Below are 17,974 nucleotides of genomic sequence, written 5' to 3' on the forward strand. Positions count from 1 at the left end.
GACACAGATCTCAAATCAGATCAATTACATACTACAAAGTTTCATCTGAAACGTCTTCCTTTATGTTTCCTCATGAGGGTGTTGCAGGTATTACTGGCAAGCCCAGCACTTGTTGGCCATCCCAGTTTCTTTGAGAAGGTGACGGTGAGCTGCCACCGTGAACCACTGCAGTCCATGTGCTGCAGATAGACCCACAAAGCTTTGAGGAGGGAGTCCCTGGATGTTGGCCCCAGCAACACTGAAGGAACGGCGATATATTTCCAAGGCGGGATGATGAGCAACTTGGAGGGGAACTTGCAGATGGCAGTGTTCTCATGTATCTGCTGTCCTTCTAAACAGTAGAGGCCATGTGAGAGAAGACTTGGTGCTTGTAAATAATATACCTTTCAGACAGAGTTTTCCAGTGGGAGGACAATGACTGCTTACACTTGGAAACTCAGAGTCGATATTTCTAAATCAACCTGTTCAGACACGTTATATCTGGAAGAAGGTGGGACTGAACCCTGACCCAGAGGTAGGGACGCTGCCAAACCACAAAAGCCCTCAAGCTATTTTAATCAACCTGCTTGAACATGTTGAAAATGTATCTTTATTTCATCAACCTGTTCAGACATGTCTCTAGAGCCAGTTACAAAATATTGTTCATTTGTTCTTTGGATGCTGACAAGCTCACAGTTATTTCCCCATTCGTCATATTCTGGGAGTGACTCCCCACCGGTAAGCATACTTTATTTGGATTTTACTTGTATTTGGGTGGCAGGTAATAATTGGACAGCCACCTGGGCTTCTACGATTCCTGGGATAGCAGGACTAACATATGAAGAGAGTCTGGATCAATTAGGATTGTATTCATTGCATTTTATACCAATGGAAGGTGGGGGGATCTGCAAATGCAGAAAGGATGTTCCCACAAACAGGGGAGTCTGGAACCAGGGATCACAGTCTGTGAATATAATCATTTAGTGCTGTGGAGGAATTTGATGTGAAGAAATGTCTTCATCCAGAGAAACACAGAAACATCGAAGATAGAAGCAGGAGGAGGCCATTCAGCCCTTCAAGCCTGCTCTACCATTCTTCATGGCTGATTGTCCAACTCAATAACCTAATCCGTCTTTCTCCCCATGACCTTTGATCCCATTCAGCCCAAGAGCTATATCTAGCCGCCTCTTGAATACAGTCAATGTTTTGGCATCAACTACTTCCTGCGGTAATGAATTCCCCAGGCTCACCACTCTTTCGGTGAAGAAATGACACCTCATCTCTGTCTAAATGGTCTATCCCGAAACCTCATACTGTGACCTCTGGTTCTGGACACACCCACCATCGGGGACATCCTCCCTGCATCTACCTTGTCCAGTCCTGTTAGAATTTTATAAGTCTCTACGAGATCTCCCCTCATTCATCTAAACTCTAGCAAAAACTATCCCCACCTAGTCAAGAACAAAAACTGAAGTTGCTGGAAAAGCTCAGCAGGTCTGGCAGCATTTGTGAAGAGAAATCAGAATTAATGTTTCAGATCCAGTGACCCTTCCTCAGAAGTCCTGAGGCAGGTACTCTCGCAATATTTAAGAAGTATCTGGGCAAGCACTTAAAATGGCAGGGCATAGTAAACCAAGCCCAGGTACATGGGATTAATGTAGTTTGGATTTTGTTGGTCGACATTGGCCCGGTGGACCAAAGGGACTGTTGCTATGCTACATGACTCTATAACTCAACATGTCTTACTCTATGATCACTGAGTTGTCGTCAGCATTGAGCATTCATAAACATTCACAAACTGATGAAAAATTGGGAAAGAAGTTTGCTGAACAGTTCACAAATTAAAGAAATCATGCTTCCCCACCTCTTGGTCACCGATTCTTTCTCGACAACTCTCACCTCGCCAGGATCCAGGGGACGTCCTTTCACAGTCAGTACACTATGTCACCAACTGCCCCCTATATAGACACACTGGGTTGCTCAAAATGTTCAGGAGAGGTAAAATATTAATGCGGCGCAGACCGTGGGCCCTTGTCTTATGCTTATCTCGAATTAAGGAAACAGCAGCGACACTTCTTCAAAAAACAACTGGAGTCATAGACAAGCACTATTAAAGAAAACTACCAAGGCAATTACTAGCTCTCTGACAAATACATGTAATCCCTCCATCTCCACTCACAACAGATTAGTCACAGCCTGAGCTCTATCAGATTGTTTGAAAAAAATCAAATGTACTTTCATATTTTTGCTGGTGTTCACCTCAAACAATCTTGTTTGCTGAGGCAAAGGAGACATATGAACCTTGTGTTACTAAGACAGGCAGTGTGGGAGGAGGGGTTGGTGTGGTGGGGTGTAAATGAATTCTTGTTAACTGCGTTCTCGTGCACACAACTTTGCTTCAGTGTTTCACCTCAGTGTAATTGAGAAATGAATGCAGCTTTATCCTCTCTGCTCTCACAGATTCAACGCTGCAGCATTCTGCAATCTGCCCTTAATCAGAGCTCTGTGCGTGAAGTAGGTTTTCGGTCTGCAGGTTTGGAAACTTGGATTTGAAAGTGAACAAAAATAGATGTTAGCCTTCAGTTCTGTGAAGGTGACTGGTTTCTTTTCACAAAGGTCAGAAAGTCTTTTTGGACAGTGAACTAAAGAAGGTCTTTTAGTTTACTGAAGTTTAATGATGCTGTCAGCTACCTGGACAATAATTGCTGATTGTTTACAACTTTGATTTTAATATACAGAAACAGATGGCCAATGCCAGTGATATATACTACAAAAAGAACAAAGAAAATTACAGCACAGGAACAGGCCATTAAGCCCTCCAAGCCTGTGCTGATCCAGATCAGTACGTTCATATAAATTCAGAAAAAGAGGGGACATTTTATTTGAGCTTGTAGAAGTTTCCAGACTTTTGAGAAATGGTGGAAATCATAGAATCCCTACAATGTGGAAGCATTTGGCCCACTGAGTCCACACCAACCTTCCAAAGAGCATCCCGCCCGGATCCAACCCATAATCCTGTATCTCCCATGGCCAATCCACCTAACCTGCATTATCTTTGGGCTGTGGGAGGAAAGTGGAGACCCAGCAAAAAACCTGCACAGACACAGGGAGAATGTGCAAACTCCACACAGAGTCAAATCTGAGTGCCTGGCGCTATGAGGCAGCAGTGCTAACCACTAAGCCACCGTACTACCCCGAAGGTTATCAGAATTGGAAACACATATTCAGTCCATCAGAACTGGAAAGAAGTCTCCAGACCATCAGAACTGAAAAGGAACCTTAAGCTGTTTCAGCATCTAAGGAAATGTGCTAATTTAAGAGTTATTATAAGTCTGATACTTCTCTGGGATTGAGTGACTCTTAAGGATATTGTTGTGCCATAAAAGTGTCACAAATAAATTGTTTTTGGCTTTCCTTCTGCGTAATAAACTTGTGCTGTTTGTTAAAATAACATTGACCGTATTGCCTAAATATATTCAGCCACTGACCAGCATAGGATCCAAATTGCCAAATCACAACTTATGGTCTATCAAGTCAGTTTTCACTCTGCAACCTGACTTGCCCACAAATACCGTTAGCTGGGATTATAACACTTGCGCTAATTTCTGGAGAAATAGCAATTTTGCTTAAAGGTGAACCTTTTGTCGTGATAGATATTTAGAGTAAAGGGAGGAGCCGATCAGCCCAATATTTCAATTTGATACCTATTTAAAACAGGCACCATTGCATTTCAGTCTCCCCAAGTCCTGAATACATTATAGAATAGAATTTTTTATAGAATCCCTACAGTGTGGAAACAGGCCATTTGGCCCAACAAGTCCACACTGCCCCTCTGAACAGCATCCCACCCAGATCCATTCCCCAACCCCTGGATCTCCCCATATCTAGCCCACCTAACCTAAGCACTATGGGCAATTTAGCATGGCCAATCCACCGACCCTGCACATCTTTGGACTGTGGGAGGAAACCAGAGCACCAGGAAGATACCCATGAAGACTTGGGCAGAATGTACAAACTCCACAGGACTATCACCTGAGGCTGGAATCGAACCCGGGTCCCTGGTGCTGTGAGGCAGCAGTGCTAACCACTGAGCCATCATACTGCGCCAAAGTGGGCTGTTCCACCATCTTCCTGTAGCCTCTCATTTATCGTGAACTATTCCTACAGTCCCATTCCCTTCCTAAAACTCTGCACACGCCCAAACAAATCCCATTGGCCTGCAGTCTTCTTGTCATTCTGAATACTAAACTAATCCCAATATTCTGTCCTGTTCAATGAAGAAGGATATTGAGTCTTGGGTAAGAGACCAGACTGTTGAAACACCTGAGTCCCTGCTTGATTGACAGCTCTGGTTGTCTAATCTCAATCAATTTCACAATGTTTGTTTACAAAACCCAAAGTGGTATCAAGTGTCTTGTAGTTTCAAGTATTAAGTTGTAAGAAATCTGCATGATAGACATTTTTATTTCCATGTAGTGAATGGTATTTTTTTAAACGTGGAGCTTTAACATATTGTAGAGTTACAAATAATGTCCTTTTGCCGGATATACAACCATCACTATAGAGTTTGTTACTTCTATATGGTATAGAGAAGGTGATTGTACATGAAAGTGCCATGTCAAGATATGGGGGAATGAGGAGCCACTGGGTGGAAGAATCCTTTAAATTCATTCATGGGATTTGGGCTTTGCTGGCTAAAGGAGCATTTACTGCCCAATCCCAATCACTGTGAGGTCAGTTAAGAGTCCAACACATTGCTGTGGGTCTGGAGTCACATGTAGGCCAGACAAGGATGGTAGATTTTCTTCCCTGAAGGACTTTGGTGAACCAGATGTGTTTTTATGACAAGTGATGTCTGGCACATGAGGAGAAATTGATAAGGTTAGAATTGTTTTCACTGGAATTCAGATGAATGAGGGGAGATCTCATAAACACTTATAAAATTCTAACAGGGCTGGACAAGGGAAATGGAGGATGTTCCCGATGTTTAGAACCAGGGGTCACAGTATGAGGGTTTGGGGTAGACCATTTAGGACAGAGATGAGGAGACATTTCTTCACCCAAAGAGTGGTGAGCCTGTGGAATTCATTCCCGCAGGAAGTAGTTGATGCCAAAACATTGAATGTATTCAAGAGACGACTAAATATAGGTCTTGGAGCGAATGGGATCAAAGGTCATGGAGAGAAAACAGGATTAGGCTATTGAGTTGGACAATCAGTCATGATCATGAGCAATGAAAGAGCACGTTCGAAGGGCCGAATGGTCTCCTCCTGCTCCCACCTTCTATGTTTCTATGTGATATGATTGCCATTAAACCAACATTTTCTTCCAGATGTTTATTGAGTTCACATTTCCACATCTGACACAATGGGATAGAAACCCACGCCCATCTGGATTACTGGTCCAGAGACATTACCACAATGCCACTGCAAGTACGCATGGTGGCATGATGCGCCATGGTGGGTACTTGGGGCCATATGCTGGCAATGAGAGGGCCTATATGGACCAAGCAACTGCTTGACTCTTAACTGCCCCTTGAAATGGTGGAGCATACTACTTAGCTCGAGGGCCTTTAGGAATAGTCAATAAATAGTGGCTTAGCCAGTGAGGTGCACATACAAATCTACTACAAAACCTAAGAATCCATATATAAAGGGTAAAGGGGAAAATTTTAAATATTTGAAGGTCACATGACAAGTTGCGAAGGCTGCTAGAAAAAGCATGCTTGGCTTCAGAGGGTTAAACATTTATTTACGGCCCATTGATTCCAAGTGATTGAGCAGTTCCATTCCCCCATCCTCGTCACCCTACACATTTATTTCATCCAATTTCCTTTTGAAACTGTTGCCGATCTCCCCTCCCAACACCCTCAGGCGTTGTGAGTCTCAGCCCATATTACTTACAGGGTAAGAATGTTCTTCCCCACGTCCACGTGAATCTCTCGCCGATGGCCTTAAATTTGCGTCACCCCATCATTGGATCGGGCAGACACAGTGGGAAAGACATTGCACTAGTAATCTAGATCCCCAGGTTAATGTTCTGGGGACATGGGTTCAGAACCACTGTGGCAGATGGTGAAATTTGACTTCAGTTCAAAAAAAGTCTGGAGTAAAAAGCGAGCCAATCGCAACCATCAGTTGTTGTAGAAACCCACCTAGTTCATCCAATAGGGAAGGAAACTGCCTGGAAGCATTCTTTCCTGGTCTGGTCTACATGTGGCTCCAGACTTAAAGCAATATTATTGGCTCTTAACTGCCCTATGGGCAATTAGGGATAGGCAATAAATGCTGGCCTAGCCGGTGGTGCCAAAATCCCTTGAATAACTAAAAAAGCTGATAGTAAAGGTTTTCTTTCTTTCCCTTATTGAATCACAGCTTGATTAAATCTTCCTTCAATCTCCTCAGCTTCAAGGAGACCAATCACAGCTTCTCTTGTAGCTAGAATGCGTTGACCCTCGAACCATTCTGAACCTGATCTCCCCCCTCCATCTACTGAGGGCCCTCACACCCTTGCTAAAGTGTGCTGACCAGAACTGGACACAATACTCTACTTGTAACCTAAGCAGAGCTTCAGATAGATTTTCTTTAAAAATTCATTCACAGCAGATAGATATCAATGAACATGCCAACAGTTATTGACCATCCCTAATTGCGCAGAAGGCATATTAGAGTCAACCATATTGTAGTCATCTGTCGGCCAGTCGAGGTAAGACAGCAGATTCCCTTCCTTAAAGGACATGAGTCAACCAGATGGATTTTTTACAACAATTATCAACAGTTTTATGTTCATCATTAGACTCATAATTCTAGATTGATTCTCATATAATGGGACAGTGTAGGGGGAGGGGCTTAGATTAGTTCACAGGTCGACGCAACATCGAGGGCCGAAGGGCCTGCTGTGCTGTATTGTTCTATGTTCTATATGGAAAAATGTAAATCTAAACAAATAGAATGTTTAGATTTCAAAGTGGAAGTTGAGTGACACCCTTAATCCCTGATGCAACTGTTCCATCTGAAAATACCACCAGCACCCGGCTGGCCAGCCCACAGGAAGGTAGGCTGTCCAACAAGCACTTACACGTTTGTTGTAAAGACCCCATAGATGAGGTCCTGCTCGGGGAGATAGAATGTGCTCTGCAACTCATTGTAGTAAAATGGGATCTCCCCCGATCGCGAGCAGTTGAGCCGGGCCTTCATGAAGGTTGTCCACGTGTCCTCCAGCAAAAACCGCCCTCCGACGTCACTCTTGCAGACTCGCCCAACACGGGAGTAGACAGTCTTCCCACAGTCGTGCTCCACGGCATTCTCACGGAAGAAGAAGTAGATGAAGAGACCGATGTCGTACGCTGAGATGAAGTTTGGTTCTAGAAAGGAAGCAGAAGGCAGAAGAATTGATGAAGGAGGGAAGTCCTCAGGTTAGTGGCCCACCATCACCCCTTACTCGAACCGGCAGCCTTCATTTACCTCTCCAAATATTAGCACTGGAACTCCCAGCCCTCCAAACACACCGCCTTGCTAAAGCAAAGTTTTATTTGCACTACCTCCAATCTATTCGATTGAATCTGAGACTCACAACATGGTGTCCTTTAAATTGGCAAGACCAAACGCAGATTGGGTGATGGCTCTGTCCATCGGAATGATCCTGACCCTCCAGTTGCTCACCATTTCAATAAGACATCTTGCTCTCCCATTAGTATTTCTATCCTTCTGCAATGTTCCAACAAAGCAGAATGCAGCCTTGAGGAACGACACCTCAGTTTTTGCTTAAACATTTTACAGCCTTTAAGGCTCAATATTACAGTCATAGAATCATAAAGCACGGGAATGGCCCGTTTTGTCCAAAATGTCCAAGCCAACTGTGTTCCCAATTACACTAGTCCCATTTACTTGCATTTGGCCCATATCCCGCCAAACATTTCCTATTCAAGTATTTATCCGAATGTCTTTTAAATGTTGCAACCTTATCTGCATCCATCATTTCGTCTGGCAGTTCAACCCACACGTGAACCACCCTCGATGTAAAAAAGTTGCTCCTCATGTTTTTTCAAAATCTTTAGCCTCTCACCATAAAAGTACACCCTCTAGCTTTGAACTCCTCCACCCTAGGAAGAAACTCGTTGTTATTCACCTTATCTATGCACCTCATGATTTTATAAACCTCTATTAAGGTCATCCCTCAATTGCTTACGGAAGTGAAAGAAGTCCCTGCCTATCAAGCCTCTCGTTATAGCTCAAAACCTCCAGCCTGGTAAATCATTTCCGAATCCTCTCACATTTAATAATATCCTTCCTTTAAGAGGGCAACAAGAACTGCATGCTGTACTCCAGATGGGGCCTCGCCAACACTCTGTACAACCTCAGCATAACATCCTGACTCCTATACTCACAGGTCTGAGCAATGAAGGCAAGCATGCCAAATGACTTCTTAACAACCCTGTCTACCTGTGATGTAAATTTCAAAGAATTATGAACCTGAGCCCTTAGGTCTCTCTCACTCTTCGACAACATTAAAATGCATCTGGATGGGTCTATGAATATGAAGGTTTTAGAGGGATATGGGCCAAATGCTGGCAAATGAGACTAGATTAATTTAGGATATCTGGTCGGCATCGATAAGTTGGACCGAAGGGTGTGTTTGTGTGCTGTACAGCTCAATGACTCTATAACTGATTTTAAAGGTGCCAGGTTTCCAACCCCAGCCACCGGCTAAAACATTAAAGACAGTGAAAGGGGACTGGGAACATCAGCTGCCCTGTGACCGGCTGTGAGCAGACTGGAGGCAAGACATCAGAACCTCTGGAGCAGGAAGTCCCACCTCAGGTCCTAACCAGAGGCCACTGAGGGACTGGAGCAGGATGATATTGTAGTGGCTGGGATTGTGGGTCTCAACAGGTACCAAAATGGCAGGCCCTGTTGGGAGGAGATAAGAGGTGTGTGAGGCCGGGGATGAAGTTGGGCTTTGCGAGATCATGGGCCTGTAGTGAGTCCTCCAACATCAATGGATGGGCAGTTTGAAATCACTTCTGCCATTGGCAAGGTCAGGGGTCGACAGGAAGCTCACCTGCTGGACTCGACCAGACTGGCACTTTCTGCAGGGGACAGGGGGAGGAGATGAAGAGCTCAGATTAAGAATTGAGTTCCATTGTCATCAAGTCATTAAGCTTTGTCTTGATTCATTCAAGGGATGTGGGCATTGTCCATCCCTAATTGTGCAGAGGGCATTTCAGAATCAACACATTGCTGTGGGTCTGGAGTTACACACAGACCAAACCGGGTAAAATTTCTTTCCCTAAAGGACATTCATAAACCTCATGGGTCTTTATGATAATCAACATTCCTTGCCATTTGACCAGCTTTTAATCCCAGGTTTATTGAATTCAAATAAATTCACCGCTCGTCACATAGTGAGTAATGGTAGGCAATGAAACGCACCAATAGAGGGTCAGGTTGGTGAAGGAAGGATGAGTAGGAAACATGTGGCAGCTTCTTTGGCACAGTGAGCTGAAGGTCAGCAGCTAAAGGGTATTGTCGTAGCTGGGTGCTGGAAGATTGGGAGCTTGGTGGAGGGGGTGCAGGGGCATTGCTCTTCACAGGGGTCTGCGCCATCACTAACTGATACCAATTGCCAGGCAGAATGGACAGCAGGCTGAGAGCGTGGAACTGCTTGTTGATTCATGCTTTCCTTCATTGAGCGGAGTATTGAGTACAAGAGTTGGCAGGTCATGTTGCAGTTGTATAGGACTTTGGTTCGGCCACATTTGGAGTACTGTGTACAGTTCTGGTCGCCACATTACAAAAAGGATGTGGATGCTTTGGAGAGGGCGCAGAGGAGGTTCACCAGGATGTTGCCTGGTATGGAGGGCTCTGGCTATGAAGAGAGGTTGAGAAGATTAGGATTGTTTACATTAGAAAGATGGACGTTGAGGAGGGACCTGATTGAGGTCTACAGAATCATGAGGGGTATAGACAGGGTGGATAGCAAGAAGCTTTTTCCCAGAGTGGGGGACTCAATTACTAGGGGTCATGAGTTCAAAGTGAGAGGAGGAAAGTTTAAGGGAGATATGTGTGGAAAGTTCTTTACGCAGAGGGTGGTGGGTGCCTGGAACGCGTTGCCAGCGGAGGTGGTAGAGGCGGGCACGATAGCGTCATTTAAGATGTATCTAGACAGATACATGAATGGACAGGGAGCAGAGGGATACAGATCCTTGGAAAATAGGCGACAGGTTTAGATAGAGGATCTGGATCGGCACAGGCTTGGAGGGCCGAAGGGCCTGTTCCTGTGCTGTAATTTTCTTTGTTCTCTGATGCGGGGATGGGGGAGGTCACACATGGAGTGTACCAGGCAGATCTGATGTGCTGAAGGCACAGTGAAGTGGTAAGCGTTCGGCATGGCGGGAGAGGTAAGCATTCGAGGAAGAGCGAAATCTCAGCGGGGGTGGGAAGCGGAACCATTGTGGGTTTGGAGGAAGCGATAGAAGTAGAGGCGGGAGATGATGATGGAGGAATTTGAAGAGAAGGATGAGAATTTTTAAAATCATGGCATAGCCAGAGAAGGTACCAATGTTGCAACTGGGTACTGAACCATATCTGTCACACATTGGCTAGTCACAATAATCAAATGCAGACACACCTTTTCTTAAATAAAATGAATCATACATTACATTGTCATCACTCACGCGCCAGCCCCCACCCACCCGCCACATGGTGCTCCCCTCTGTAGAGATGTTGCCCATGGCTGATGACTTACCATTTAGCCACTTGGAGTTGTACTGTGCAGTTCGGAGAGGAGGTCTACTTCCCAGACTTCGGTAGATGGCGGGGTCACGACCTGAGAAGTCGATCACAGTGGCGGCGTACAGTTCTCCCCGGGAGGTGATCACAGCAGTGGAATTGTGCCTGGGATCATAGGGACATCTTGCCACACCATTCATCCTGTCCAGCACTTGGCTCAGGTTCCCAAGCTGGAGGCAGCAAGCACGTGACCTCAGTTAGTGCAGCATGCTCCTCTTACATTACTTTCTCCTCACTGCCTTTCCCCAGTAGCTGCAAGGCATGTGTACTTGTTACCTGTTACAATGCTCTATCTTCCTGAAAAGAAACCATAACGATTGCTCCCTGTCCATTCATGTATCTTCTGCTTGGCTTTGTATTCTACCTACCCAATTTATTAGCTCTTATACTGCTCCTCTAGGTTTCTGACATTTCCAATGCTCAGTTTCACCAAACCAACTTCCTGGTCTTTTTACATCCACACGCAACACATTCAGAACACAAGCCCCTATCATTCCTTTATCTGAACCCCTTTAATACCCCGGCAGTACTGTGGTAGTGCTACACAGTCAGAGTTATTATCTTTCAGATGAGACATTAAAACTAGGACTGAGCTACACCATCGGTCAAACAAAAATCACAGTGTTAATTTGAAATGGAGAGACACTTTTGTGTCCTGGCCAAAATTTATCCCACAAATCACACTACTAAAGAGATACAAGGTTGTCTGGTTACTGTCTCATTGTGATCAGAGTTAAAGGGAAATGCAGATGCTGGAGAATCCAAGATAACAAAAGTGCGGAGCTGGATGAACACAGCAGGTCAAGCAGCATCTCAGGAGCACAAAAGCTGACATTTCGGGCCTAGGCCCTTCATCAGAGAAGCCCGAAATGTCAGCTTTTGTGCTCCTAAGTTGCTGCTTGGCCTGCTGTGTTCATCCAGCTCCACACTTTGTTATCACTGTCTCATTGTTTTGTGTCAGAGTTTGTTGCTATACTTTCATGCATTGTAACCGTGGCCACATTTCAGAAAGAGTTTGATTGGGCGTGAATTGATTTAGGATGGTCTAAAGTCTTGAAAGGGATCCATGTCAATGCAGATTCTTTGCCATGCTACAAAGACACATTATAGTTAATATTGCTTGCAGGATTTAAGTTTGAGTGGCTTGCTCAAAAAGGAGTTTATTCCAAGTTTTAGACCAAGAGTGGGTTCTTAAAAGAGGACATTGAAAGTACACTAGTTTTCTTTTAACAAAGCTTCCGAGAAACAACAGTGAAAATTGTTGGCTTTGCTGTAAAACCTACATGGGGGTTTTGAATAGTAACTGGCTTGGTTATTGTTTTATCTGGTTCACTGGGATGGAAGCCTCCGAAGAACAAGCTCATTTGGAGGAAAGCCTGCTGTGGATGTGTCGCCCAGCTGGTCTCTCACATTTCTAGAAAGAAACCGCGCCCCCCACATCAGTTCAGGCTGAAACTCCCTCACCTCTCTACCTTCCACAAGGGCCATTCCCTTCACCACTCCTTAGTTTGCACTACACTCACCACCAACCATTCCCACCCGCCTGGTACCTTGCCCTGTATCCATAAACGATGCAACACCTGCCCACACACGACCTTCCTCACCTCCATCCAGGGCCCTAAACAGTCCTTCCAGGTGAGACAGAGCTTCACCTGCATCTCCTCCAAACTAGTCTATTGCCAACCAGAGCATCCAATGTGGTCCTCTCTAAATCAATGAGATTAAACATAGCCTAAATGATTGTTTCGCTAAGCACCTTCGCCTGGCCCCTAAAAGCCAACCTAACCTCCCGGTCACTGCCCATTTCAACTCCCTGCCCCACTCCCCTTTTGACATCCATCCTCAGCCTCCTCCAGTGTCACAGCGACTCAGAATGCAAATTTGAAAAACAAAAACTGATCGTCCCCCCCCAGGCACCCTACAGCCCTACTCAACACTGACCTCTCTAATTGCAAAAAACCCTGTCTCCCATTGCCCGACTCCCCTTCCAGCCCCACTTCCTCCCTTCCATTCCACCTGTGACTCTCCCTTCCAGCCACCAACCAGATTCATCCCTCCCATTGACCAACCAGATCATGCCTACTGCCAGTGTCCACCTATCACCACCATTCTGCTATCTCCCTCTCTCCCCCACCTCTTTACCTGCAGCTCCGCCTACCCCTACATCCAGTCCTAAAGAACGGTAATACCCAAAACATTGATTGCTGCTTTCTTCCAAATGCTGCCTGGTCTGCTGTGTTCCTCCAGCCTCCTGTTTGCCTACTTTGGATTCCAGTATCTGCAGTTTTTTTGTCTCTAACCAGGTCAAAATTCAGTTGTTCTTTGGAAGAGGAATTAAAAGAGCATCTCTATATGACTGATTATGTTAACCAATTATTATTGGTTATCAAATATATCTTTGTTAAATAAGTTTTGTTTTGATAATAATTGTGTTTATTTGAGAAACCTGATTGATAGATCTTTTGTTTCAGCCCTGATTGTGATAAGGTACTCAGTTGTTATCTCGGTAACTGGAAGCACTATTTTTGTGTTATGTTGCAGCCATGGAGCAGTGAACCTAGTGTAAAGGTGCAGGCTTCTAGCCTCAATCCTAACAATTCCCTCATTTCATTTGTTCTGTAGCCCTGCCCAAATCATCTCATTCAGTTTGATCTCCATGTCCTTGAAGACCCGAATTCACTCTTCCCCTCCTTGTTCCCGCCAGTCCATCCTGGTTGGCTGTCTCTCTGATGAAGAGTCTAGGCCCGAAACATCAGCTTTTGTGCTCCTGAGATGCTGCTTGGCCTGCTGTGTTCATCCAGCCTCACGTTTTATCATCCTGGTTGGCTGTTTGCCAATTCTCCTCATTGTCTGACCCTGGAGCTCTCTGGAACTCAAAGCCTCCTTTTTACCTCATTCACCGACCACTCAAAAACCTCCCAAGTGCATTTCTCTTTGAGCTCTTGCTATTCTCTCTGATCCTACACAGCTCTGTACATGTATTCTCTCTTTGTGAGGAATTGATAAAGATAGCTACAGATCTTGTTTAAGTTAGTTCGTACATGTTCAATTCATTCTCACAAAGTGTCTCCACTCAGAAGTGTAACCTGCCATCTCTATGTCTCCATCAAAGTGGGATTTAATTCTTCCTTCCTCCCTCCCCACCCCACTCCCATTCCTTTCATAGCTCCCCTCAGGGTTATGAATTGACATCTTCATCAAGAACTAGAAAGACCAGTTGCTCTTCAAACTCAAAATTCTCATCTTTACCCATAAGACATTGGAGTGGAAGCAGGCCAGCCATTCAGCCCATCTGCTCTGCCACTTAATGTGATCATGTCCGATTGATCATCCTTAACCCCATTTTCCAACCTTTCACCTATAACCCTTACTTCTCTCAATGATTAAACATCTGTCCACCTCAGCCTTGAATATACTTAATGTTCCAGCTTCAACAGCCCTCTGCAGTGAAGAATTTCACACATTTTCCACACTCTGAGAGAAGAAATTCCTTCTCATCTCTATCTCAAACATGCAACCCTTTATTCTGAGATGATGCCCCCTGGTCCTAGATTCTCCCACAGGGGGAAGCACCCTTTCCACATTGAATTCTTATCAAGTCCCCTAAGAATCTTGTATGTTCAAATCCCTCCATAACCTTGTCTCATTCCCATCGTTGTAATCCCCAAACCTAAAATCCTCTGAGAATCCAGCTTCTATCCAATTCGGGCCTTTTGCAGATCACTAATTGCCTTCACCCCATGGTTACTGACAGTGCCTTCCACTGCTTTGGCAGAGATTACCTCCGTAAACTCCCCCTTCTCAATCTATCCTTCCAGTTTCCTTTAAGGTGCCGTTTCTGACCTCTGTTGATAACTCTTTGCCACAATCTGGTCAATTCTAGTTGGCCAGAAGCACACTTTGAGGCATTTCCCTACATTGCAACATCACATTTCCACTTCTCCTTTCTCTTGCGTGCATGTAGAAAGCATCCCGTAACATGCCGGCGCTCTCCACTTCATTATGTTAGTTGTGACACACAACAGCAGATTTCTAATGAGCGTACGTTACAAATTAAATCATGATTAACGAGTATCTGCGCTGTGCTGGGGAAATGGATGTCATTCTCAAAGTCAGGAACAGAGGGAGAATACTTCAGGTAAGCCTGTTTGCATGAAGAACTTGCATTGATATAGTGACGTCATGATGTTACAAAGTGTTTTAAAAGGGTACACTAAAGACTAGTATTACTGACTAGGAAACAAGGCAGCGGATAACTGAACAAGGCTCCAGGGTGGAAAATTGGAAAATCCTAAAATCTCCTGCTTTCCAGAAGCTTGTGCTGTCTGCCCTAATATCTCGTTATGTAGGTCAGTACCAGATTATACATAGAACATAGAACGTTACAGCACAGTACAGGCCCTTTGGCCCTTGATATTGTGCCGACCTGTCAAACCAATCTGAAGCCCATCTAACCTACACTATTCCATGTACGTCCATATGCTTGTCCGATGATTGTATTTGATAGTCACTGCTACGGAGCGCCTTGGGGCAGGTCACCACGTGAAGGGCGCTATGTAAATGAAAGTTGTTGCTACGTCAAGCGGCTGAGCTCTTCAGGATGTCGGCAGAGGAACAAAAACCGGGCAGGAGACGAAGGAAGAGGAACTCTGCTCATCTTTGCAATAGTTCAGCAGGGTGCTTTTACATCCACCATAGGTACAGGCCCTGCTCTTCCGAATGCCAAAGGAGAAAGCCGCGCAGAGAGCATATTTATATAAAGCAGGCAGGCGATGAAGGAATGTCACCCTGACATTGTCTGGCATCATCAATCACCGCTAGCCACCATTTGCTGGCAGCTGTAAGAAATAAAGTGACTGCTTTTGAATAATGAAATCATCTGTGATTGAATTCATCCTTCCCATTGCCTCCACCTCCACTTTAATATTCATGGCAAATATTTAAGGAACAGATGATCGATGTGACTTGATGCTCTCGGTAGTTAAGGGCATATCCCCAAATAGATCTTTGACTCAGGAATGCAAGTAATTGCTCAGAAGTCCAGGACACATGCCTGGAAAACCATATATAATGATGTGAGCAGAGATAATGGGAACTGCAGATGCTGGAGAATCCAAGATAACAAAGTGTGGGCCTGGAAGAACACAGCAGGCCAAGCAGCATCTTAGGAGTTTTTCTGATGAAGGGTCTAGGCCCGAAACGTCAGCTTTTGTGCTCCTAAGATGCTGCTTGGCCTGCTGTGTTCATCCGGCCCCACACTTTGTTATATATAATGACGTGTCACTTTGACTATCCACAAAGAATGTTGCCCATACCCAACTTAGCCCTTGCTTGCAAACCTCAGGACTACCATGTCCAACATTAGATGTGAATCTGTAACTGGACCATAATTTCTAATTACTAAATAATCCTGACTCGGCTAAAAATGGCACCATGCACTGACTTAGCAGGCCATGCGTATGCTCACTCAGTTCAGAGCATGCAGACTTAACATTTCAAGTCTAATGAAGTTCCGTAGAAGAGCCATATCAGATTCTAAACATTATCTCTGCCCTTCTCTCTCCACAGATGCCGCCAGTCCTGTTGAGTTTCTCCTGTGCTCTATTTGCTTCAGCAAACCAGAGATTCAGGTCATGCTCCAGGGCCCTGGGTTCAAACCGCACCACGGCAGATGGCAGAATTTGAAGACTCTGGAAATAGAAGTTCAATGATGACCTTGAAGACCACCATCAACTGTAAAATCATCTCGTTGACTAATGATCTTGGGGAAGGAAATACGCCACTGCAATTCAGAGTGGGAGTAGGCCATTTGGCTCTTCAAGCCTACTCCACTGTTCAATTTGATCACAGCTGATCATTCAACTCATCATTCTATTCCCAATTATATCTAATACTCATTGATCCCCTTAGGCTTAAGAACGATATCTAATTCTTTTTGAAAACACTCAATGTTTTGACCTCAACTGCTTTCTGTAGCATCCTTATTGCTCCAGTAATGTGGTGGATTCTTAACTGCCCTCCGAAATGGCCCAACAAACACCTCAGTTGTATCAAGGTACTAAACAGACCTCGAAGGAATGAAAGTGGACACCAGCAAACTCAGCCCTGTCGACCCTGCAAAGTCCTCTTTGCTAACATCCGGTGGTTAGTCCCAAAATTGGGAGAGTCATCCCACAGGCAGTCATAGTCATGGAACTACACCTTACAGAAACTTTCCTAGACATCACCATTACCAGCAGAGATCGTGGCTCCGGATGGAGTTCACTAAACATCTTCAACAATGAGTCTGGACCCCAACACATCTGTCCATCATGGTATCACTAAGAGTGTCAACCGTACAGTCCTTGTGGACCCCAATTCCCACCTTTACTTTGAGGATAACCTCCATCGTATTGTGTGGCACTATCATCATGCGAGATGGGACACACTTCGCACCAATCTAGCAACTCAAGATCAGGCATCTATGAGTCGCTGTGGGCCATCAACAGCAGCAGAATTTTACTCCAGCACAATCTGTAACCTCATGGCCTGGCATATCCCCCACTCAACCATTACCATCAAGCCAGGGGATCAAACCCTAGCTCAATGGACAGGAGTAGAACCTGTCTTAATACAAGGTGTCAACCTGGTGAAGCTACAACACAGGGCAACAACATAAGAAACAAGTGATAGACAGAGCTAAACAATCCCACAACCAACAAATTCGATCTAAACGCTGCAGTCCTGCCACACCCAGTCGTGAATGGTAGTGGATAATTAAACAACTCACTGGAGGAGGAGGATCCACAAATATCCCCATCCTCAATGATGGAAGAGCCCACACATCAGTGCAAAAGATAAGGCTGAAGCATTTACAGCAATCTTCAGCCACAAGTGCCAAGTGGATGATCCATCTTGGACTCCTCCAGAGGTCCCTTGTGTCATAGATGACATTCTTCAGTCAATTCAATTCACTCCACCAGACACCATGTGAAGGCATTGGATCATGCAAGGTCTATGGTCCATGACAGCATTCTGACGATAGCACTGAAGATTTGTGGAAAATTGCCCAGGCATGTCCTGTACACAAAATGTAGGACAAATCAAACCCGGCCATTTACCGTCACATCAGTCTACTCTCGAACATCGAGTGATGCAAGGGGTCAACAGCAGTGATACCAAGCAGCCCTTCTGCCTCTCAACAGCACAGGGCCCAATCATTTTCC

At 44.9% G+C, this 17,974-nt stretch overlaps 1 protein-coding gene across 3 annotated transcripts in view; it reads right to left on the reverse strand.

The window, feature by feature from the left end:
- Positions 1 to 17,974, reverse strand: part of sema5ba (sema domain, seven thrombospondin repeats (type 1 and type 1-like), transmembrane domain (TM) and short cytoplasmic domain, (semaphorin) 5Ba) — a 329,573-nt gene that overhangs the window by 130,250 nt on the left and 181,349 nt on the right. For all 3 annotated transcript variants that reach the window (XM_059647532.1, XM_059647530.1, XM_059647531.1), the window contains 2 exons: positions 10,726 to 10,939; positions 7,057 to 7,342 (listed from right to left, as the gene is read on the reverse strand). In XM_059647532.1, the coding sequence (XP_059503515.1) occupies positions 7,057 to 7,342; positions 10,726 to 10,939 (500 nt within the window). The remainder of the gene's footprint in view (positions 1 to 7,056; positions 7,343 to 10,725; positions 10,940 to 17,974) is intronic.

The sequence above is a fragment of the Stegostoma tigrinum genome, chromosome 7, assembly GCF_030684315.1.
Source record: "Stegostoma tigrinum isolate sSteTig4 chromosome 7, sSteTig4.hap1, whole genome shotgun sequence".
Lineage (NCBI taxonomy): Eukaryota > Metazoa > Chordata > Chondrichthyes > Orectolobiformes > Stegostomatidae > Stegostoma > Stegostoma tigrinum.